Raw genomic sequence first — 25,103 nt, 5'->3', positions numbered from 1 at the left:
CACCCAGGCACCCCTCCACGTATTTTCAACAAGATAATCTCTAACACCTCAAGGCCATCTATCTAGAACTGAACTTCTCATCTTCTTCACTCCCTTCCCTTGGGTCTTTCTCAACTCTGGTAGCAAAGCCAGAAAGCTGGCGTGCGGGGCCCTTAATCTCCACACGCACTCTGAGTATTACCGGCATCTGTTGCTGCTTTCCTATGGCCTTATCTTTCCCGTCCCCTTGTGGAGCTTCTCTTCTCTGGGCCAATCCATTTCCCGCAGGCCCCCAGGACACGACCGGCAGTGCGGATTTGGATTTGATCGGTCACTTCCTGACGTGGAAACCTTAGTAGCTCCCTGCTTAGGATCTGGGCCCTGCCCCTCTCCCCACGACTCTCTCCTTTTGTACGCCCCATGCCTGCTCCCGACCACCCATCCCTCTCCACAGTCCTCCCAGGAACCCGGGGCTCAGGGGAATTGAGAATTGTTCTGTATGGCTGAAGGTATTATGTGCCCCTTCTGCTTGTAAGCCTTTCCGCTTCACTTCCAAGATCCAGATACTGCCGCTTCCGGTAAGTCCTGGCTCTTCCTGGGTCGGAGTCAGCACCTTCCTCTGTTCTCACCAAGCTGTGCGCTCACTGAAAGCTGCAGCCCTACCTCCTCTCTGTATCCCCAGGACTTAGAGTGACAAGCACACAGTCAGCCCACGGTCTGCCTTTGCTGAAGGAGGAGAAGGCCAAGCACCCCGGCTTTGTCCTATAACTTCCCTCACAGGGCGACCTGTACGATTTTTCCAGATCACTGTTTCCTTTCTCTCGAAATGATTTGCTCCTCAGAAGCCAGCGGATTTCCAGATTTCTGAGAATGTATGACTCAAAGTAGCAGTCATATGTCACTGTTTAACTCTTACCAGGTATTAGGCTACCAGTTGATGAATTTATTTAAGCTAAATGTAAAAGTAGGTGATAACAGCCAGTTGTTGCCCCCTTTTTGAGACCTGTTTGTTTCTGAATCAGGACCTGAGTTGCTAATGATAACTGCTTCAAGTTAGGCTGGCCTCTAGTTACTTTAGAGAGATGTTGCATTATTTCTTTTAATATCCAACATAGCACAATTCAGAGTCCTGGAACGTAAGGGGTTACTGTGGTCGGTTTAAATAATTTAATCTTTGAATAAAGTTTTTGTCCCTCCCTCTTAATGACTGAACTCTTGGTAGTGAGGGTGTACTAATATAACAGGTGGTAATGCTCAGATTGGGAGAAGAAAGACCAAATTTTCCTGGCTCCCTCCCCCAGACCACAAGGCCAAAACCACTGAAGAGGAAAAGAAGTAGAAAACTCCTTCCTGTATGACCCAAGAATTGAGTCACAGAAGGGTATGGCACTGTGGTTAGGGCTTCAGAGAATTGGTGTTCCAAGATTAATTGGCTTTGCCATTGTATTCTTTCGGAGATGTGGAAGATTCAAGCTGTGTGTGAGATCTGGAGACTAGCAGCCGTTTCAATGAGCAATCAGTGGGCCGGTGTGTGTTTGCTACTTCTCACCAAAACCTGATTTTATCAAAATGACATAGTCGTATTACAAACAGGTTTTGGGAAGTCTTAGGTTACGCCATCAGTTTCAAGGAAAAGAAAAAGGGGAGGGTGGGGCGCAAAACCACAAAGATGCTTCATCCAGTTGAACTAAGATGTAATCCTTAGCATGTGGAGGCTTTCCCTTGTTATCTCATGGAATACTCCTAACGGGCATGTGAGATAGGACAAGCTCAGAAACTGAACTTGGTTGGCGATCTTGACTCTTCTAGGAAGTTAGGGGCCAGAGGGCAAGAATTCTTCCTTCTGCGCCTGTTGTGGCAGTTGACCTCCTGTGGCTATCTCATGTGCCTTCTGCTTTCCCCCCAGAGTGGTCTGGAATGCCGTCTGTCTGGTCTGAGGTTCCTTGGAAGCCCTCCCCAGGATGCCGGCCCAGGGTCTGGGGCAGGGAGCTATACCGCAGAACTGTTCACTGGTAAAGCTGTAGTCACTGGTCTGATACGTTTCCCCTAAAATCCTTTCTGGAACAAGGTGGAATATGAAGAACTTAAAGATCACGTTTTCTGAAGAGCAGGGATTGTCGCTATCTCTTCCTGTGGTTCTGTATCGGAGCAGGTTGAAGTTTTGTCAGCCTGTTAACAACAGCAGATCTCTTCCAGAGAAGCTCAAGGATCTTGTTCTGAATGGAGGCAATGGTTATGTTGCTGTGACTTGGGAAGCCAGAGGCACCCTCCTCTCTCTCTGCCCCTGCCCGCGCTGGAACCAGGCTGCTGGGGTGCCGCCAGCTAATGGTCTAGTTGAGAAAGGCTGAGCTGGTTCACCAGGGTCTTGAGGCACTTCGAGGGTTGACATGAGTTTGGTCCAGAGGACATACATTACTAAACTTATTTTCAGACAGCGATACTGTCTTCTCCTTAGGAAAGAAGGACCGATGTAGTGGAAGAACTAAGTAGCAAGAAAACTATAAATGGTGGTGCAAGTCCTCTCCGTTACAGGTCTTGAACTTCAAGTCCTGTATTTGGAATTTTCTACTCAAGGATCCCATTCCTGCAAAGGCATCTACTAACACCATGTTCGTTTCATTTGGTCTTGAGGTGAACTATGATACATGTTAGATAGACGTGTCGGACATGACTGGCCTGGCAGCCTGGGGTCCCCTCCCTGCCTCGGAGAACTGGGGAGGGGGAAGGAGATGCCGAGAGCCCTGGCTGTAGCAGCCTTCTCCAGACCCAGAAGAAGTGGACTAGAATGAACAGGTGTTATCTGCGTGATGGGCTTTCTTTCCCTGATGCACTAAACTTATTTTGGAGACTGAGCCTAAGTGGCAAAGAGCGGATTTGTAGAGGCCTCCGGGACACCTGATTCTGGAGGTTGTACGGTCTCTGGCAGTTTCATGCACTAAATAAAATGCAGACCTCTGCATTTTCTTAGCGGTAATCAAATGAGTTTACCTTAAGTAATAGCCTCTTCAAAGGTCATTAGCCAAATCACATTTTAGAGATAAGAGAGAAATTCTTACTTCAAATGGCCTAAAGTAACTCTGTTCTTCTTTTCCTAACTTAGACGTCTGGTAACATCGGAACTTTGTTTTCAATGAGCTGGTTTTCTGGGTACACTTCTGAGGTTCTAAGGATGAGCAGTCACATCCCCTTGTAATTCCAGGAACTCCTTTTGGGGCTGCATCTGTCACGTACAGTATTTGAGTCTGTAACTGTTAGAAGCCATTAGTATTTGGATCCTCCTAGCAGCAAGTGACATCTGAGTCTTTGTTTTTCTCCAAGTTTTACTGACTTGTTGTTCTTGACAAGTCATAATAAACATGCCATCGTCGTCAGGGACAGTTTGAAAAAACTGCTTACTACTCGGTTCCTAGCTTCTCTCGAAATCTGTTATTCTGCGGGTTCCCTGTGGTATGGTAGACTCTCCCGTGTGGCATTTCTCTTGCCTTGCTGGGAGCCTTGGCAGCAGGGCTCCCTGAAGTCAGAGCAGGAGGCAGATTGGGGCTCCCTTCGGCTGTCTGTCGAAAAGCGTCTGCTGACTCAGAGCCCCGTTTCCCGGGAGTCTCTAGCGAGAGGGTGACTCAGGCTTGCCCCACACAGTTGGAGCTCTTCACTTTGCTGGGTTTCTTCCTCTCCACCGTGTGGATGGTGATAGTAGCCGAGGAGGTGAGGATCAGCTGTTCTCCAAGGCATCTAGAACGGTGTGGTGGTGGAGACAATTTTGTTCTTTTTCCTGCCACTGGCTTCCTTCAGGGACTCCCTAGTGATCGGGGCCCTGAAATAGAATGCCGTCCGCAGATACTGCTAAGGTCAGGGAGGGCTGTTTAGACTTCTTCCCCACCAGCTGGTTGCGTCATTCTGTTGATGTCCTTGTGTGCTCGTTCCACTCTGATGGACCCTGGAGAGGTTTAATCAAGCCAAAAGTAACATTTGGGCTTAAAAGACCAGGAGTATTCCGTGGATTTTTATTACCCGCACTGCAGAGAGCAGCAATGAGCCTGTGCCAGTAGAGAGCTCTACTTTTTCCTCCACTGCAAATAAACGAGAGCCCTTTCAGGTTGGTCCCAAATCTGTTTGTCGCGAGAGCTGCTTTGAAGTCTTAGGTTTGTTTTGTCCTACAATGCCTTCTTAGAAGAAAGTGGCAATGAAACCTCGTCTCCTCTGATCTAGACTTGCCGATGAACTGACCTGAAGTACACAAAGTTCGGCAAGGGGACCGCTCTCTCAAGCATGACAGGCAGATACTCTTCCCATATTATATTTGCTCTTTTCATTAGGACGCTGAGATTCTTTAAAAATCAGTGAGACCATTTCTTGGGCTTTCCGAACTGGAAGAATTCACCACAGCACTCTGATAAAGTAATAGCTTCATTATTACTGTTCATCCTGTTCTTATGAAAAATTAACCTTCCATCAGCCTCCTCACTCCTCAAAAATGCAGCATTTAAAATTGTAAGGTTACAATTCCTGTTCTCTTTAGCCTCATTTGCATTACTCCAATATGCAAACTTCTAATTTCTATTAAATTGTTCGACTGTTTCCAAACGTGGCTGGTACATTTCTTCTTTCAGAACCTCGTTCACTCTTTAGAAACCAATCCTGGGCTCTTCTCCACTGGTCCTTTGATGCTACGATGCTATCGGTACAGCAGGCATTAGAGGTGAAAAGCCCTAAGAGGCTGTATCAGGATGTATATTCTAGTATATTCACTGATTCAGCTCTGAATGAACTAGAATAGTTAGGATTGCCGATAGTTAGAATCAGCAACCTAGACTTTACTATCGTGAGTTCTTAATCACCTAGGGGTCATGGCAGTAGAAACTGAAAGTAGAGACTGTGGCAGAGATGGCCAGCTGGCTGCCAAAATCCATTCTCTTCTGGACAGAAGTTAGACCTGTATTTGTTGACCAGTGCCATGTGAGCAGGTGTGATGTGCCACTTCTAGGCCAGGGCCTTTAAAATTAGATGTGACCTCTCAGGGCTTGCTTCCTCTCCTGCTGCCTTGACCTGGGGAGACCTAACCTTAGCCCCATAGATGGCAAAGCCCTAGTGATGGCAGAGCCACAAGCCAGAAGGAGCTTGGTCTCTGAATCACTGTGTGGAGGAGCGCCTCCTGCTGACCTAGAACAGCCACCCCAGATGTTAAATGAACAAGAAACCAATTTACTGGGTTTGAGCCTTTGTTTGGGGGAAGGTTAGTTACGGCAGTTAAGCCTACTCCAACAACCTTATTTAAAAGAACAGTACGAATTGTGTTTATGCACAAAGGTCTGCAAAGCTAGAGTAGTAAAGCCTGGGAAGTGGGGTAGGGACTTCCACCATCAGATACTTACCAATTTTACAAAAATTTTCTACCAGTAAGGAAAAGAGAACAACAAAAATAGCAAAACAATGCTGGTACAAACTTTACTTGATGGAGGAGTCATTCCTTGACCCCCTCCCCCACCCCCCAGTCCTCTGAATTTCCTTTCAGTCCTTTAGTTTTTTATTTTGTAAAGATTTTATTTATTTATTTGACAGAGGCAGCAAGAGAGGGAACACAAGCAGGGGGAGTGTGAGAGGGGGAAGCAGGCTTCCCGTCAAGCACGGAGCCCGATGCAGGGCTCAATCCCAGGACCCCGGGATCATGACCCGAGCTGAGCCGAAGGCAGACGCTTAATGGCTGAGCCACCCAGGTGCCCCCCCCCCCTTTCAGTCCTTTAACACTCATTGTCCTTAGTCTTTACCTGGCACTATTTTTTGAGAAAATAAAGAGCAGAATTGGGAGTCCTGGTGGACAACTCAGGCAGAGTCTCAAGATATTAATCCCTTCAGGGGGTCTGGTCCTTAGCTTTGTAGACCCAGGACAGAAGGGTTTGTTTTGTTTAAATTTTATTATTGAAGTATAGTTGACATACGGTAGTAATTTCAAGTACACGACACAGTAATTCGACAAGTCCCCAGATCCACAGTGCTCACCATGGTACGTGGTCACCACCTGTCACCAAACCACCTTATACAATATCACTGACTACACAGGACTTATTTTATAACTGGAAGTTTGTACCTCTTAAGCCCCTTCATCTACTTTGCCCATCCCTCTACCCCCCTCCCTCTGGCAACAGTATTTGAGTCTGTTTCTGTTTTTTAGATCCCACATATAAGTGAAATCGTATGGTATCCCGTCTTATTTCATTTAGCATAATGCCCTTTAGGTCATCCATGTTGTTGCAAATGGCAAGATTTCATTCTTTTTATGGCTATTTTATAGATGTGTGTGTGTGTGTGTGTGTGTGTGTGTGTGTGTGTTATAGGTTGCTTCCCTAGCTTGGTAATTGTAAAAATTTAAAAATGCTGCAATGAACATAGGAGTGCATGAATTGAGTTAGTTAGGCAATCTTTATGTGCAGAGCTTGTCAGGCTTTCCAACCCAGAGACTCATGCTAACTGTGATGTCTGTACCAAAATGCCTATCCATAATTATGGTGAACAACAGTCTTTCCGACATTTGTCCACTTCCTCCACTGCTAGGAGGCCCTCTTGCTGGTAGGAGGGTAACAGGGAGACTAAGTGAATAAACAGAGGGAGGCTGTTTGGTGAGTAAGGAATGAGAGCAAATGGAGTTGGATAATATTAGAAGAACCCACTGTCTAGGTTCTGAATTAATCTGGTGATCCACTTCACAGAGCTACACGTTTAATGACCAAAATCCTTTTATGAAATTTAGTCTCTCTTCCTTGGAGAGAGTTATCTAAGACTGCCAAATTCTCTTTAGGTTGTTTTACAGGCTTTCTGCAGCTTTCTTCTGGTAAGTAAATAATAGTGACCTGAGTACAGTATTCTGTCACACTTACCGTATCAGAATCTACATCCTAGATTCCATGATTGGACTTGCATGTTCCCCAAGTTCTGTCACTTATCCACTGGGTTGATTCCTATGTATTTCTTATTGGTCATGTGAAGATTAAATGAGTTAAAGGAGTCTTCAGCAATTAGTTAATATTAACATTAATTAGATAATAAACCTTCTCTATTTATACACCTAATATTATAAAACACCAGGCATGCCCTGATGTCTTACACCTAGTAAGAACCTAAATGCCTGATGTGGCTTCAGGGGGTACAGAGATAAACACGGGTGGGGAAGTAGAAACTGACATTCAAAATCTGTCCAGCCTAAGACTGTTGCCAATTGCAAGACCCAATATTGACTTAAAAGTTAAAGCTTCATTTCTCTTAAATCTAAACTGCTCTCCTGTATTGAGATTTTTTTTTTAAGATTATTTATTTGAGGGGCGCCTAGGTAGCTCAGTTGTTAAGCATCTGCCTCCGGCTCAGGTCATGATCCCAGCGTTCTGGGATCAAGCCCCACATCGGGCTCTCTACTCAGTGGGAAGCCTGCTTCTCCCTCTCGCACTCCCCCTGCTTGTGTTCCCTCTCTTGCTGCCTCGCTGTCAAATAAATAAATAAATAAATAAAAATCTTAAAAAAAAAGATTCTTTATTTGACAGAGAGCACAAGCATCAGGAGCAGGAGAGGGAGAGCAGGCTTTCCAATGAGCAGGAAGCTGGATGTGCAGCCTCGATCCCAGGACCCTGGCATCATGACCTGAGCTGAAGGCAACACTTAACTGACTGAACCACCCAGGTGCCCCTGTACTGAGATCTTGTAAAGTGCATATCCCTTATGGCTTTTTATGTATTTAAAGGATATAATAGATGTTTTATTTGGTCCTTTTTTTCTCTTGGATCCTGATGGCTTTGGCCTGTTATCCTATTCTTCTCCTACCATCAGTCTTTTCTCTTTCAGTTTTCCAGATCTCTGGGCATTTTGAGGATATTTTAAAATGCAACGACTGGGACGTCTGGGTGGCTCAGTCAATTAGGCAGCTGCCTTCGGCTCAGGTCATGATCCCAGGGTTCTGGGATCGAGTTCTGCATCGGGCTCCTTGCTCAATGGGGAGTCTGCTTCTCCCTCTGCCTGACGTTGCCCCTGCTTGTGTGCTCTGACAAATAAATAAAATAAAATAGAATGCAATGTCCAAAAGATAGAGTTCTGCAGCTGTGGCTGCCTCTTAATTTTGGAAATAGAATAAGGTTTTCTGTTTTGCTTCTGGTATCCCTTTTAGTGGTGATCCTTTGGTTGGCCTTATGTTACCAATCATTTCTCAAACTTCTACATTCTCTTAGTTGTTTAGCTTTGAATTGAGAATGGGTTCAAGAGGTAGAGCTCAACGGGCACGTGGGCGGTGCAGCTGGTTAATGACTCATGGTTTCAGCTCGGGTCAGGATCTCTGTTGTGGGGTCGTGCCCTGTGTCCAGCTTCACGCTCAGTGCAGAGTGTGCTTGGGACTCTCTGCCTCTCCTCCCACCCTATGCGCGTGTTCTCGCTCTCAAATTTAAAATCTTAAAAAAACAAAACGAAACAAGGGGGGGGTAAAGCTCAAAACTACAGTTTAAATTCAAGATGGGTCCATGCTGATCTTAATCTAAATCTTTTTTTTTTTTTTAAGATTTTATTTCTGAGAGGGAGAACATGTGCGAGCATGAGTGGGGGGAGGGGTAGAAGGGAAGGGAGAAGCAGACTCCCCTCTGAACAGGGAGCCAGATGCAGGGCTCGATCCCAGGACCCTGTGATCATGACCTGAGCAGAAGGCAGACGCTTAACCAGCTGAGCCACCCGGGCACCCTTGATCTTAATCCAGATCTTTAACACAAATCTCTGCCAGTATTACTATCCTGTGTCCACTTCTCGTCCACCCCCACAACATACATGGACTCTAGTTTCAGAAGCAGGGCCTTAAGGATACAGCTATGGTAACATTGTTCTCTGATAGTTCAGATCTGCTCATGAGAGAATTGGATTACTTAGGCCTAACCCTAAAATTGGCACCAACCAATTTATTGATATGTGGCTACATGGCAAGAATGGTACTTAGGTAAAAAATGTACAGTGACTGGTGGCACAGTTCTTCGGAATACGTGAAATCTAAGAGTGAAAATATTATAGCATATTGTCAGAATGTATCACTAGTTATTTCAAAACAATTTTTTTAAAGAGAAGTCTATGCTTTTATTGACCAAACAGGCTACTTGATGGGGGTTAAGCTGGAGGAGTGGGTGGCCCAGATGGTGGGCCAGCCACGTTCATGGACACAATTGTACTTGGAGGAGGACTCGCCCAGGTAGCAGCTGATCACCTTGGGCTTGATATCCACGTGGGTGAAGGTCTTGCTGTTGTAGAGGCCCACCGTGCCGCCCACCATCTTGGGCTGGACATTGCTGTCCCACACACGTGTATTGGCCATCTCTGGCTTCTCTGTGGGCGGTACCTCCTGGTTGGCTCTGCGCAGGCGCTGCAGGGCAAGTGCAGCTGACACTGCCACAGCTGCTGCGTCAGCTCCTCGGGGGATGTGGCCAGCAGCTGGTCTAGGTGTGTGTTGCAGTAGGTGAACCTGTAGGACATTTGCTGCTGCCACTGCTTTCTGCCATCTTGTTGGTTTTTTGGAAAAGTTCTCACTTGTTCTTAACAGGGAGGAATCAAGAGGGCTTCTCTGGGAAACTGTAGTCAATGTATGTTTTGGGGGAAGATGACCTGAATTTGGGTCCTGCTTCTGCCACTTAGCAGTTATGTGATTTGGAGATAAAATGGCATGTTTTATTTGCCTAATAGGATTTTTGTGAGTTTAAGAATTTATGTCAAGTGGGTCAACTCGGTGGCTCAGTTGGGCATCCAACTCTTGGTTTCCAATGGGGTCATGATCTCAGTGTTGTGAGATCAGGCCCCATGTTGGGCTCTGTGTTCACTGTGGAGTCTGTTTGAGATTCTCTCCCTCTCCTATACCCCCGCCCCCTGTTCTAACAAATAAATTGTTAAAATTTACATCAAGCAATTAGAACACTGCCTGGGACCTTTGTAAGTAACAGACGTTTGACATTTCTCCTTTAGGATGCTTGAGATCCTCAGATTGGTCTTTTATTTAAAAAAAAAAAAAGTTTATAACATGAAAATTTGTATGTATTTTTGCTCTAAATTAACAGTACTTAATTTTCTGTAAATCCTGTTGGTTCCTCTTGGTATTTTACTTATACTCTATAACTCTGGGATATCTGAGGTCTAATTGCCACCAATTTTGTGACTGTTAGGTTAAATCAGTAGTTGTTTCTGGGCTTCACTTTCCAAATGCCAGCTTCTTTGTCTGCAAAATGGTGTTCCTAATGGGATCTACCCCCCCCCCCCAGGACTGCTGGGAGGACTGGGACCCTCCTGCCACAGTCACGTGACATTTTGAATTTTACTGTGGCAAAATGACTATGACATGCACTTTGTCACAAGTTCTGACTTGTGGCCCAGGCCAGTAAGAGTTGGAATAACATATGCAAGTAATCTTGTCATCCCCCTTTTGTTTGTAGGCTGTCGCCTAAAGGATTTTGGAGATTTGAGTTTTACTCCGGTCCCTAAAGATGATCTCTACAAGAACCTGATCGTGAATCCTCGCTCAGTGGGCCTTGCCAACCAGGAACTAGCTGAGGTGGTTAGTAGAGCCGTGTCAAGTGGCTACAGCTGTGTCACAGTGGGAGGAGACCACAGGTAAGCTGGGGTGCAGGGGTGGTGGGGACCTGGATTGTATGGTGCTTTGGGCTAATCAGCTAGCTTGTCTCCCCACTTAAGAGGACAATACCCTTCAGAATTCTTGTGGTATGATGTGCTTAATAGCATTTTAATACCTAGGATCCTGGGCTGCTGGAGGTACCTGCGGTTTTCATTGTATGACACATTGTATAGCCTGAGGTCAAGTTCAGAGGTAGACTAAGCAGTCTTTAGACACAGTGTGTTCCTGTTTCATTATGTGCCAGTTATCTCTTACAAAGTCTTCTTGAGGAAGAACTGTCTTATGACTTTCACTTGGCTATTTGGGAGAATTAGAAGGATCCATCAGTAGTCTGAATTTGGTGGTGGTGGTTGTTGTTGTTAACGCATTTCTGCTAACGTGTTATAGATTTCCCACTAGCCGTGTGACTCTGTTCTCCACCTTCACAGCATGCACCCCCAGGTGACTGACAGAGCCCTTCTCTGAGCGAGTGAGCGTGTACTTTATTGAACACTGCTTGGCGTGTTCTCAAACAATGCTAGGGATTGTGGAAATTGTGATCTATTAGGACTAGATGAAATACACACACACGGAATGAAAAAACATATTGAATTCTATAGAATTTCAGAGAAGGAAGAGATCATTCTGGGCCAGAGGAGTCCTATTTGAGCTAATAAAGGTTTTTGGTAGAGAGAAAAACAGCATTAAAATACTAGGAGTACTGGGCACTTCCTATATATTCTCATTTACTCCTCATAACGCCATGAGGCAGATACAGTTTTACCTAACTTAACTGCCAGAACACTGAGGGACAGAGGTCAGATAACTTACCCAACTTCTAGAACCAGGAAGTAGCAGGGTGGGATTTAAATTCAGTGTGACCTCTGAAGGCAATTACCTTTTCTTCTGAGAGCCAATCTAGTAACTACTCCTGTGGCGCAGAGAGCTTTTCTGGTCCCTTAACAGAAGCCGAGTCTTTGTGACCATTCTAAGTGCAGGTAGATTTCCTCACTAGGAGTGTAATTTTAGGTATAATAAGAGAGCAGTCCCGGTTCTCCGTAGCTATCGAATTAAATCAACCAGAGGGTGGGTCTTCCTCTTAGCTCAGCGCTCTCTCATTTGTATTGACTTTCTTCTGATCGTCTATTTGGGGACTGCTTATCAATGTGACTGTCATGGTCTTTGGCTTTTCTTTTGTCTACAGCTATCGACTGCAGCCCTGTCACTATTCCCTATTCCCTGTTCTGTGCTAAAACTAGGCTACCTGAAGATTCTAGAAAGGAAGGGATGAGTATATGAACTGAACAGATATTGGACATTTTGAAGAAAGGAGGTATCTTTAGGTCACTCTGCTCCTTTTACACAGTATAAATTATTCCCTTAGATGTCAGACTAACTCTGACTTAAACAAGACAATATTATTATCCCATTCTTCTAGAAAAAGGAAGCTGTCTAGCAAAACTAGATGACTTGTCCTAAATCACCTGGCTTTCTGGGAAAAACCCCAGTTGTCTGACTTAATCCACTGCTTTTCACACTAGACTGTGCTATCCTTCAAAAAGGCCCTATGTGGAGCATGGAGCTTAAAATGCTGTCTCGTGCCATACTGAGAAGGATAGCTGTAGTTAGTTCCTTAAGTGCTTAAGTTGCATTTCCCATCTATGTCAAATTCTTCAGTTACTAGGAAGCTGGGCAGCTTTCCAACCACGATTTCATCAGCTATATTCCTACAACTGAGGACAGTTGGCCAATGTACACAGAGTCCAAGGACAGGGAGAGGCAATAAAATAAACACTGGTATTTGAATGCCGTGCTAATATGCCATGCAAATAAATGTTTACTCAGTTATCTAAATGAGGTCTTTAATTGGGTTCCCGTTAATGTCTTTATGTGATACTTCCTAAAGGAAATGTCAAAATTGTTAACTTTCTAAAAAGCTATAATGCTAATTTTTATCCTTAGAAAGTAAATATGACTGATTTTTTGAAAATAATTAGATCTCCCTTAAGTATTAAATATTTGTGAGTTGTTATATATAGAACATATCATTTAACTGGATTTCATTCATTGAACAAATACTTGAGGTCCTTTTCTGGCCCAGGGCTAATGGATCTAATTTTAGGGATTTGGGGGCAGCAATGACATCTGTCAAACTAGAAGGGTAACCAGTCAACAAGCTTTGAATCTTTGGAACCTTCCATTTCTCCCTAACTCACTCAAGGTTAATCTCTGGGAACTACAGGCCCTGGGACTTTTGGTCATCCAAATCCAGCCTTACTCTGAGGCCCTGACTTTGCCCTGAGGACAAAGTGTGAGCAGCACTGAGGATATTTGTTATTGGTGATGTTTGCCAAGCACAGGGCCTCAATTATTGTGTTTGTTCCTTGTAGCCTGGCAATCGGTACCATTAGTGGCCACGCCCGGCACTGCCCAGACCTTTGTGTGATCTGGGTTGATGCCCATGCTGACATCAATACACCCCTCACCACTTCATCTGGAAATCTCCATGGACAGCCAGTTTCATTTCTCCTCAGAGAACTACAGGACAAGGTCAGTGGGCTGAAAAGGCTAAGTGGCTTGCTTGCAGGGGTTACGCTGGGGCTTTGAGTAACTAGTTCAGTAAGGTTTTTATGAAGGATGGGCTGATGGTCGTGGTAGAAATGTTTAGTATTTCTTCATTTGTTCATCAAACATTATGGGCCAGTCTACTAGATGATAGGGATATAAGGAGGACTAGGACATGGTCCCTGCTCTTGGGAAAGAGGGTGTGTGTGTGTGTGTGTGTGTGTGTGAGTGAGAGAGAGAGAGAGAGAGAGAGAGAGAGAGAATATTTGCAAGAAAGGAAAGTGGCAGTGGGTAGTAACTCTAGTGACTGATACACCCACAGCAGGACTTCTTGGTTAGAGGCTCCCAGGCCTGCCTCACTCTCAGACCCATCGTCTAGAGGAAAGCAAAACCATGATCATCTCTAGGTAATACTTTCCTAGGCTGGTCAGAAGATATAGGAATCCATGTTAGGCATAGACTAGAATCTGTATGTCCTTCCCCTCAGTGAGGGACCAAGTTAAATCAGGATAGTACAAGTTATTCATTAGGTAGAATTTGTGTTTTGGCTGTAGACAATTTAAGATGGCAACCGGGTTGTGTTTCAAGAACCAATCTGTAAACAATTCAGTAATGTACAAAGGGGTGGAAATGGGCTCATCAGCAGTATTCCTGCTATTTAGGTAAGTTAATGAGAAACTGGCCACCTTAGGAGAAACTTTTTTTTTTTATTCTGAGAAATCTGCGTTCTTCAGCTGCCTTCTGAATCATTTCCACTTGTATAAGTTCTCTTTCCCAGATCAAGTGGGTCTTGGGTTGCTTTAAGCATATCCTGGAGGTAGGAGAAAGCAGACTGCACACATGGGGAAGCACATGGTGATTATGTTGGTGAGACCAAGAATCCTTGATGAGTCCAGTCCATTCCTCTTTTGACAGGTACCACAACTCCCAGGATTTTCCTGGATCAAACCTTGTATCTCCTCCCCAAGTATTGTGTATATTGGTCTAAGAGATGTGGACCCTCCTGAACAGTAAGTTGATACATTGAGGTTAAGCTTTGGGTCTCTCCCAGCCATTTAGGTTCCTTTGGATAGGTTGTTCCTTGCCTTAATATCCTGTAGGTCATCAACAGGACAAACCCCCAGCCCAACACATATTTCATTTAAAATGTTCTTTAAACTAAGGACTCCTTCCTTTGTATCTCATACAGTTTTATTTTAAAGAATTATGATATCCAGTATTTCTCCATGAGAGACATAGATCGACTTGGTATTCAGAAGGTCATGGAACAGACATTTGATCTGCTAATTGGCAAGTAAGTAACTTATAATGGATGTCTACTTCCAAAGGGAAAGTCCCAAAGGAAATAGGGCAGACTCCCAGTGAGCAGCACACTTTAGCCTATCTCTTGAGGACAGCAGCTTTTCTTTTAAAATAAAAGCAAAATATGTACACATACAAAAAACTCCAATAATCTGGAAAGGGAGAATATGAAACCTAGGTCCTATTCTTCCTCTGGGGTTGGGAGGGGGTTTCCTTGAAGTCATTGCCTGGCTCCTCTGTGTCTCATGAATTTCTCCTTAGTTCCATTTTTAGTGCTTATCTTTTGAGATGGGAAGCATGCATTCAACTGTCCCCTTCTTTCTAAGCTCACTGTTGCTTCATCTGAAAGTTTTACATTGAGCAAACCTTGTTAATATAGAAAGGTGGCAGATAAATGCCAAAGGCTAGTTTTGAGAGCATGTTCTCAGAGCTGAGTCTTAATTTCCAAGTGATTAATGGCATACTATCAGGTAGCAATTACATTTCTTAAGCTGTAAGAAATTTTAGTTATCTAGTATATACATGTATGCTAGTTTCCACTTTTGGACACCTGGGCTAAACTGAAGTTAGAACTGGGAGTTAAGATTGCAGACACCAAATCAATTAAGTTCAGCTGCTGTTACATGGAGAGAGTAAGAGCAACTGTAACCTAGGTCAGTCTAAGTTAAGTTAGACTTTGTCAGAGCCCAGTCTCATAGGGAAGTGAAGAATTTTTAATGCAAAAGGGTCTAATGCCTAGGTTAAGTCAGAAATATGAACTGGAGTTAGTCTGAGGCACAAAGAAGAAATGGCAAAACTATGAAGTGGTGGGTAGGAAGCTGATATGGTTAATACATAGTAACTTCCAGCACAGGAAACCTGGGAATCTGTATTAGCAAAGTACCAGGACTAACAGCAACAAAATCGAGGAGTTGTAACTGTAGGCAGGATCAATGTCCAAGCACAGCCAAATGACTATTCTTATCATCTTCCCCTCAAGAAGACAAAGGCCAATCCATCTGAGTTTTGATATTGATGCATTCGACCCTACCCTGGCTCCAGCCACAGGAACCCCTGTTGTAGGGGGACTGACCTATCGAGAAGGCATGTATATTACTGAGGAAATACACAACACAGGTAAGAAGGGATCAACCTGTTCACTTTGTAAGTAAATATGCTGATGCCTCTTGTATGCCGGAGAGTTTTTTCTACTATTCCACGTTATTACAGATACTGTTTTTATTTAAAAACCACATGGTCAGGCTAATAAAGGACAGACACTTAGAGGCATGTTTGGAGCTGGCTCATATCAAACATGATAAGGTAGTATTGAATAAAAATTGCTTAAATACTTATTAAATACAAGAATAACCTGCTGAACCAATAGTTTTTTTGCATCTGAATTGTCTAAAGGCAGACTCAGATGAAAAGGCAAGGCCAAATAGCTGTAATTTTTACCCTGACATATTATGAGTTAGTTCACCTGGGGTTGAGAATGTGGAGTTAAACCTTGTCTTAAAGATATTTCAAAGCTGGACAGTATCTTGGGTCCTTTCATATTAGGATAAACCTTCTACTAGAGCTTGTTTGATAGGAGTTTTAATATAGGGATACTAAAGACGAATCATTGACAAAAGATTAGTAAAATGAATGCTAGATTAAGAGTGACTGCACAGGTTACTGTCCCCACACTCATATTTGTTTGCAGTTTCCATTTCTGTCAGAAAGCTAGTTCCTGAAGGTTACTTTAAATTTGCAAGGAAAGGTCATTTAAACAACTACTACATGATACTTCAATACCATTTCATGAAACTGGGGTCTAAACAGCAGAGAGAACCCACAATGAAAGGTCTAGAGCTACGGGGAAAGCCTTGAGTGGTTGGGATAGATAAGGAAATGGTCTCTCTAGAGCCTACTGGAACTTTAGGCACTAAAGGAAGGAAAAGAATGCTTACATTTATCTGGTCTGACAGTAGTAAGATAATATCTAAGATTGTGGGTCTGAGAACGAGACTAACAGTTGTCCTTTGGTTAGTGGTCAGTGAACCTGGGTGTTCAATTCTCCATTTTGGTTTCCAATGACCCTACTTAGAGCAGAGGTTAGTAACCTCTAGTAGTTAGATGGGGTAGTGGTCACACCTTATCTCTCCCTCCCCTGCTACATTATTCTATTCCAAAAGACTATCATGACAGTTAACTAGCTACATAAAGCACTTTGCTTAAATTAGAAGGTGGCAATAGTCTGGAAAACATGGATAACACATTTTTTTAATAGCTCAAACACTCTTGATTACTTCTGGGCTATACCAAGAACTCCGGTGTAGTTAGTGGAAATCACACACAGATCATAAGACACCGAGATGCTAGCACAATGGAAATGCTGCAGTAACATGCTTGGACTATGCACTGCTAATAAGGGACTGCACACTCAACAGATACAGTGGCACTGAGCATACCATGTATTACAATGTAATATCAATATCAATAAACCAGTAGGTATATATCCCCATGTTTCTAGGCTTTATGGCTACCCTAAGTGTTCTGATATTTGTATTCCCCATTACTAGTTTGTTCAGATGACTTGAAGAGGTAGATTAACTTCACCCAGAATAACCAACTAAAAAGTTAAATACCTCAGAGAAGTGGGCTTGTGTGGGGAGTAGAAGGCAGGTCTGGATAGGTTCTTCTGGTCTAATCTTCCCTTCTCAAACCCTTTAGTATAAGTACTTAAACCCTCACAGAAGGTAACAAGTCCAAATTAAAGTATGGCTAAGTCTTCCCTTGACTAAGTGCAAGATACTAGGTCACTATGATGGGACACCTAAAAATCACATCGTCATGGTACCTGCCCTCAGCTCAGACCTGCAAGGATAAGACTAAGAAATGCACTAATAACTATACTTAGGGCATGTGGTGCCTTGAGAGAATCAGAATTTAAAAATGGGAACCGCTCAAAAGAGATGATCTCTTCACACAACTACATAGACATCTGGAAGGTTCCTGGACATGGCACACATTTTCCCAGTAAGTTGGAAAATCCTTGTCTACCTCTTCCCCACAAGCTCTTTCCTTATCCAGAAAGCCTGACAGCTATGCCTATTAAGTTAGTTGAACAGGGATGATAAATTTTAATCCTACTCTAGAATACAGTGTTTGAACTTAAATTCATGCCCAAGAAGATGAGGTAGGTATAAGGGGCTTCCTGACAGTGGGTAATTTTAATAGAAAATGACTTTTTACCTTGGCTTGTCCTGTCTAGTAGGATGACCCTCATTGAAAGTAGCAGCTAGGGTATCTTCTGAGGCTTTGTCATACTTTGTTCTTTCAGGGTTGCTGTCAGCACTGGACCTCGTTGAAGTCAATCCTCAGTTGGCTGCTTCAGAGGAAGAGGCCAAGGCTACAGCTAGCCTGGCAGTGGATGTGATTGCTTCAAGTTTTGGTCAGACAAGGGAGGGAGGGCACATTGTCTATGACCAACTTCCTACTCCCAGTTCACCAGACGAATCAGAAAGGGAAGAACGTGCGAGAATTTAGGAAATTTTGTGTGCTAACACGTTTGCCACAAAGGACATTCCAGAATTATGAGGCATTTGAGGAGACACATACTAAATGGTCGTCTGGGTCAATATTGCCTTAATGAGAACATCTGCGCATTCTCACAATTGTAAAGTTTCCTTTCCCTCTCCATTTTGGTGACCAATACTGTAAATTTGTGTTGTTGTTTTTTTTTCCAGTTCACAGGATATTATGTTGGAATACTATGTAAATTTAAAGAAGTCATAAACAGCATTTATTACGTTGGTATATCATACTGGTCTCGTTGCTGTTCCTTCACAGTTATGTGGTTCTGTCTTCCCTCCCTCCTCCCACGGTCTGGCTACACAGTGCATCCTCGAAACATTACCTCACAGCAGCACTACGCTTATTCCCCATCTCATCTCTAACACCATTCATTCACAGGGTCCACGTTCTGGTCCACAAACCCTTCCGTGTAGAAGTTCAATGCTTGTGAAAGAATTTGTAATAAACCAGGCCCCCTAGGATGGCCAGCTCCAGTAGGATGACGATGGAAAGTAGCAGCTTGTTGGTTGTCACTCTACAAAAAGCAGCAAAGTAGGAACCAGTCAGAAGTCTGGATGACCTTATTTCTTTCCATTCTTAATGCTCAGGGGTTTGACCCCCGTGGCCTAGGCTGTGAGGCAGATTGAATTTTTTTTTTTGGATCACATAGCCACTCAGCAGTAAGTATATATAAGGTTCATTTAGCTGGTAAGTGACAACTTGAAAACTTTTCAATTTTAACTTAAGAATAACACTACCTCACAGAAATCTTAAAGACTGGGACAATAGATACCAACACATAAAAATGGTTTCTTGATTTTAAAATGTCTTCAAATAGTAAATTCCTCACTTTAAAAATAGCTTTACTAGGGGCACCTGGCTGGTTCAGTTGGAAGAGCATGCAACTCTTGATCTCAGGGTCGTGAGCTTGAGCCCCACACTGGCTCTAGAGATGACTTAAATGAGATTTTTTGTTTTATTTTTCGTATTTAATATACATTTTTATAAATAGCTTCTCCTAGAAAAGCTTTTTTTGGGTTTTTTTGGTTTGTTTTTTAAAGTAGGCTCCACACCCAACACGGGGCCCGAACTCACAACCCCGAGATCAAGAGTTGCATGTTCTACCAAGGGAGCCAGCCAGGTGCCCTGAAAAATACCATTTCTGAAATCACTGAATCCTATTTGAAAAAAGCAGAAATATAATACCACTAATTACTCTTCCCTTATCATTCCAAAAGGATATCTTTATAAGAGCTTCAAAAATTTACTTTTTGTTAACATAAAGAATCCAATCTCTGGTTCTCCTGTTAACTCTAAATTGAAGGCTTCCTCTTGTTTGACAAGGCATTTACCATTGTTTAGGAAAATTTCACTCCCTTACTAGTTCCATGGCTCGGTTATAGTTTTGTTTTGTGCATACTACCCACTTTAGGGTTTTTTTTAAAAAGTCAACTTTTTTGCTAACAGGACAGAACTCCCTGATAAGGGGCTGACTCCCATGAAGGACAAGTAGAGCCAAAAGCAAGTACTAAGCAGCAGCAGTCAAAAGTTTTCTAACCAAATTTATACAAATATATTTCAAGGAATATGAAGCTCTCTTATTCCCATGTGCTCTGAAAACTGTAAACTGGGATTAAGAGTGGACAAATTTCCCACTGTTCCAAGTCAGAGCAGCATATACTTTATTTTTTAAAACAGAACATAAGTGGGGGGTGAAGCAGACTCCCTGGGTTGATCCCTGCTCGATCCCAGGACCCTGACCTAAGCAGAAGGCAGACGCTTAACCGACTGAGCCACCCAGGTACCCCAGAGCAGCAAATACTTTTAACAAATGATTCTGTCCTGGGATATTTAACTAGACAAGATAATACTTTATTCTTTTTGCTTTATCAGGACCTCTGTAAGTCCTGTTTAATGTCTTAGTCACAAAATTTCTCTTAACTCTATTTTTAAAACTTACTTTCTGGACATTGAACGGAGAATCTTTCGACTTTTGCTCAAGTTTTCACTTGTGTTTACCAGCTGAGAAGAGAAAATAGCAATTATTTCCCCCTTCTAAAAGTACATACTGTGGAACTTGAATGTTCCTAAACTGACAGTGGGCATTAAAGGGTGTGTGCTGAAAAAAGTTATGATGGAGTGGTCAAACCAATGTGAATGATGGCCTCTGAGTATACAGGACAAGATCCTTTAGTACTTGACAAGTCGGCTTAGGAATTATTATATCCCAGGCTTACTGTGGGGAACTCCTGGGACCAAACTAATCCTTCACCTTAGCTACTCAAAACAGAAAGAGGCTTCAAGTGTACCTCGCCAGTAACTGTGAGGCAACTTCAGATTTGAATTTCATCAGCCAAACTCCAGGGGAGCCTCCTGAGGTTTTGTTTTCGTTGGCTGGTGGATTACCACTTTTAGGATCTGGTTCTTTTTTCTTTACCCCTCTTACAGACACATTGAATTGCGAGTCATTCTTTTAAAAGCTTTTTAAAAAATTACGTTTTGGTTGCCTGTAATATCTAGGGGATATTTCAACAGATGCCACCTGCCATCTGTACTCATTCCCCTGGGGCCACAAGTAAGTTGATCTCTCAGCTCATTCCTTGGCTTTTAAATTCAACCAATCCACCTGATGTGTTCAAAAGTCAAAAACCACACAGTCGGTAAGGAAGCTGCCTTCTCCACAGTTTACCTTGAATTTAGTAGTTGTGAATTTTTAAAGAATGAAGAATTGCAGCTCTTTGGATATATGAGAAAATCTCCAATCCCCACATGGAGGAAGTCAACCAAGTCTTATGGCGAGTATCTGTTGTTCAATTTGTATTTGCCTCATAACGTTAATATTCTACTGGCAAATTGTACTATTTTTAAAATTCCTATGGAATTTTTTAAATTTTTAAAATTTCCATATATTCCTAAAATATATGGGAAGGGAGAAACGAGGTGTTTTTCAGAGGCCCTTAATAGAGTCATTTGGCCTAAGTTATTTCCCATTTTCTTCCCACAGTCATCTAGCTTACCTTGGGTAACAAAAAAGTTATAGTCCAGGAGCAAACCTCTAAATTGTCAGCAGTACTATTTTACAACCTGTGGAAAATAGCCTTGGCTCTAAAGGACAAAAAAACTAGGACTGTTGAAGTAAATGGTGCTCTTATAAGAACAGCATAATATCCTACTAGATATGAAAAAAAATCTCAGGTTGGTAATGTAGGAATTAAAGGATGCAGTGGCTACAATCTTCCACGAATGCAGAAACTGGGTTTCTTCAGTCTTTTTTTTTTTTTTTTTTGGCCTCTATGACCTCTAAATCCAAGGGGTAAAGTTACTTTCAAGAGAAGTCTCTCAGCTGAGAAAAGTTTAAGCATCTAAGAGGTCCTAACCCTGAATTCTGAACTGCCGTAGTTTCTGGCAGTGGCAAGGCATCAGGATATAAGGGGCCCACCTACGTCCCCCTATCCGCTCAGACTTACTCTACTCTTCGTACGTTCCAACTGGTCACGTTGCTCCCCCAGCTCTTCTATGATTTCTGAGCCAATCTGGTCAGTCTCTGTGGCAATCCGGTGAGAACGCTCAATACTCTGGGTGGCCCGGTTCAGGCTGTCAGTGCCTTGCAGAAGCAATGCCCTTTGAGACTGTAGCCGGTTCTGACAGGAGCATGGAAGGGAAATATTAGACATCTTCCATTATAAATTCATTGCCAGCACATTCCCTGTGACCCTCCCGATGTAAGAAGGGATACAGTGTGTGCAGTAATTTTCATTACTTTTAAGACTTTGAAGATGCTAACCAACTATAAGATTAGAATTACCAATACAAGATCGCAGACCTCTTATGGCACTGCTTGGTACACTTAAGTGAGACAAGAGAATTAAAAACGTCAGAGCATTTGCCCTGTGTTCTTAATGAATTTGAACTGATTCCATGTGCTGTCTGAACTAACAACTTCTGAGGCAGTGGCCCAGATCTGGGGTGCAGGAGCTACCCGAATATGCATTTAGCCTACAACTGTTGACAGGGCAACAAACCAACCAACTAAACTCCACAGTCTAGATTACTTCACTGAAGACTTCCACCTGATTGGTACTGAGGATTGAGGGACCCTGACATGAATAAGCTATTCATTTGCAGCACATACAGAAATCACTTAGAAGTCTGAAACACTATCACATTTTGGAAAACACTTAAGTGGTTACAGTCTTGGAAACCCAAAAAGAATTTCACCTCAGGCCAAACAAAACTCTGAAGTTGCCACACTGGTGACTGCTCTCAGGGGCCAAGTAAGCTGCCCTAATTTCCCAAGTGCCCTAATTTTCTAAATCCCTGCCAAAGTTTTACTTCACCCATAATCTCAAGCACAGAAGGCGTGATAACGGAAGTGGCCTTTGTCAGCCAGAATTAACCACTGACAAATGGGTACAGTTAAGTTCTTCGCTATTCAAAGCACTCACACACACACACACTCAGAAAGGGATTGGTTCACAGGGCCTATTACCAAACCGGTGACTGCTAGCACTAGATATCACCATCAAGAAACCAAAATATTGAGTTTCCAGGTAAGTCACAAGTCTTTTCATATACAGTATACAGACCAGTGGATGATGGAACCACTGAATGACACTGAAATAAACCAACCCCAGTTACTTTAGCTTAAAAGAAGCAGGAATAAGGCTTTTTAAAAATAAAAGACGGGGATTTTTTAACTGATTAGAGTGAAGAGCAGGAAAAACATATAAAATGTAAGATCATATATATCAACCCCAGGTTTGGAACAATAATGCCACTGAAGGTGGTATGTGTATCTAAACTGTCCTTATAATTTCTGAAACTAGTAACTTCAAAGCAAATTATTGTTTGGCTTTACCTCCCCTTTTTTGTTTTTGTTTTTTGGTAACAAATACCCAAAGTCACTTTATACCTCTCATCTTACTTGAACAAGCTTCACCTGCCTGCCTTTTCCCAGTTTCTCTCCACAACTGAATTTTGAAAAGTTTATATCATTCTCTCTAGTTTTGACATCAGCAGTGTCAGGCCAGTATCATCTGAATGTCTTTTGAACCATAATCAGGATGCATCATGAAACAGGATGGTTTAACACTGCACTATTAGCCTTTCTACATACATGAGTCCATACTTGTGGGCTCCTGTCCATTTCTCTCCCACGCTACTTGCCGGGCCACTTGCCAGGCCATTTCTACTTTGTACAGTGGAGTATAATACCAAATGCAACGCATTACATTTAATCTTTGTGAACTTGTATTCCTTTATCCAGCTTCCCTAGTTTCAGAATATAGATTTTCAATTTGTCAGTCTAATTTTTATAAATCAGAATACTGGAGTCTAGAAAGGCAATCTGGCTAACCTTCCATTACAATAGAATGAGCCATTAGGTCCCTCCTGAGAAGCATCCTGTCTTCTCTACTATGTCTCCACTGTTGGGCCATCTTAATATAAATGTAAAGGAAAGCTTGGGTTAATGTGTAACAATACCCTGGATAAATTAAAAACCTAACTGAATTTTTTGAGCATATGTGAAAAACTGGATCAATGGGTCAGAATACCAAGTCCGCATACAATAAGAACAGGTAACACTTGTGTTCCTCTGCTAAATACCAAGCACTATTTTATAAAAGACATGAAGAAATCTAAAGTAGCATGGTTTGGAAAGATGTGCATTAGATACAGTAGAGGTGCTTACCCAAGAGGAGAAGGGGAGCTGGCTGCAGGAAACAGGAGGGGAGAAGAGTCTACTGTGCACTGATAACATAAATTGCACTCTACAACATGGCTAATTTTTGTGCCACAAGCCCTTAAGCAGAAAAAAACAGCTGAAGCTTACCAAATGCTCATTCTCTACAGCATATAAGCCATATTTCATGTCTCCTCGGCCCCCAGGTGTGGCTGTCAAAGGTGTGCTTCTCACTTCTCGATGGAGTTTGGCAAGGTCCTTCCGGTAGGTTCGAAGCTTAGACATCATAGGGTTACGGAAAGATAGAGGTGCATAACGTAGTTCCTCTTCCATCTCTGCCAGCTAGGAGGGCAGAAAGTAGTGAGCAGATGGGCTGGGGTTTTTTCCTCTCTCATCTGGGCGTATGCCTAGCTTGGACTAATCAAACCACAAACAACTGCAAGTAAGTACTCGACCACATGTTCCACGAAGGCAGGGATCACATGTGACATGCTGACCTTGTTTCTCTGAGTGCCTGCCACAGCGCCTAGCATGCAGAGGATAGGCATTCAAAAAGTATGTGATGAATAAGTGAAAAAAACTAACAAGCACCTTATTTCCTATTAAACATTTTTATATACATTATCTCATTTAATCCTCATTTAATCTTTGCTGTCCTGAATAAGGTAAGAGATGCTACTTTTATTTCCTATATAAGAATTGAAGAAATCTGCTCAAGATTATACAAATCTTCAAATTCCCTTTTTGGTGTATCAAATTTTTGATTTGTTATGGTTCAAGTGCTATCATGAGCACTTAACTGATAGGGGTATGGCATCGAGGTTCTTCCTTCCTCCTCTTTCTGAAAATCAGTCATTTGTCTCCATGTCCTAGATAACCAGGGGTCCAAATCAGATTTCCATTTTATTGGGTAAGTAAAATGTAACACCCAGACATGTCCATAAGAGGTCATGAATTATTTTCATCCGCCTGGGATGGCCAGAGTTGGATTGGTTAATTTTGCTAATGTCTTTGTAGAGGTCTTTTAAAACAGAAGGGAATGTGGCTACAACTGCTTCTGAGGTACATTTTTTTGTGACTTAACAAGTTTAACAAAGAAGAATAGCTGATTTTAACGGCCAGCTTTTATTTTTGAGACAGAGAGAAACAGAATGTGGGGGAGAGGGAGAGAGAGAATCCCAAGCAGGCTCCATGCCCAGCACGAGCCAACTGGGACTCGATCCCATGACCCTGAGATCATGACCTGAGCCGAAATCAAGAGTCGGACACCCAACTAAGCCACCCAGGCACCCCAATAGCCAGCTTTTTAAATGAAATTTTATTTTTTATTTTTCTAAAGATTTTATTCATTTGAGAGAGAGAGAGAGAGAGAGAACATAAGCAGGAGGAGTGGCAGAGAGAGAGGGAGAAGCAGACTCCCTACTGAGC

General features: G+C 42.8%; 2 protein-coding genes across 2 annotated transcripts in view; one reads left to right on the top strand and one right to left on the bottom strand.

The window, feature by feature from the left end:
- The window catches only part of ARG2 (arginase 2), a 29,740-nt gene extending 11,502 nt beyond the window's left edge, over nt 1-18,238 (top strand). The window contains exons 3-8 of the mRNA XM_026489697.4: nt 10,407-10,584; nt 12,976-13,135; nt 14,066-14,160; nt 14,340-14,444; nt 15,432-15,568; nt 17,760-18,238. Coding sequence (XP_026345482.1) covers nt 10,407-10,584; nt 12,976-13,135; nt 14,066-14,160; nt 14,340-14,444; nt 15,432-15,568; nt 17,760-17,965 — 881 coding nt within the window. The 3' untranslated portion in view covers nt 17,966-18,238. The remainder of the gene's footprint in view (nt 1-10,406; nt 10,585-12,975; nt 13,136-14,065; nt 14,161-14,339; nt 14,445-15,431; nt 15,569-17,759) is intronic.
- Nucleotides 14,324-25,103, bottom strand: part of VTI1B (vesicle transport through interaction with t-SNAREs 1B) — a 31,151-nt gene continuing 20,371 nt past the window's right edge. Inside the window, exons 3-6 of the mRNA XM_026489698.4 lie at nt 23,826-24,017; nt 21,460-21,633; nt 19,953-20,014; nt 14,324-18,527 (exon numbers count right to left, since the gene is read on the bottom strand). Of these exons, the coding sequence (XP_026345483.1) occupies nt 18,431-18,527; nt 19,953-20,014; nt 21,460-21,633; nt 23,826-24,017 (525 nt within the window). The 3' untranslated portion in view covers nt 14,324-18,430. The remainder of the gene's footprint in view (nt 18,528-19,952; nt 20,015-21,459; nt 21,634-23,825; nt 24,018-25,103) is intronic.

Source organism: Ursus arctos, unplaced genomic scaffold (assembly GCF_023065955.2).
Source record: "Ursus arctos isolate Adak ecotype North America unplaced genomic scaffold, UrsArc2.0 scaffold_25, whole genome shotgun sequence".
NCBI lineage: Eukaryota > Metazoa > Chordata > Mammalia > Carnivora > Ursidae > Ursus > Ursus arctos.
This window is presented reverse-complemented; position numbering and strand designations above follow the sequence as displayed.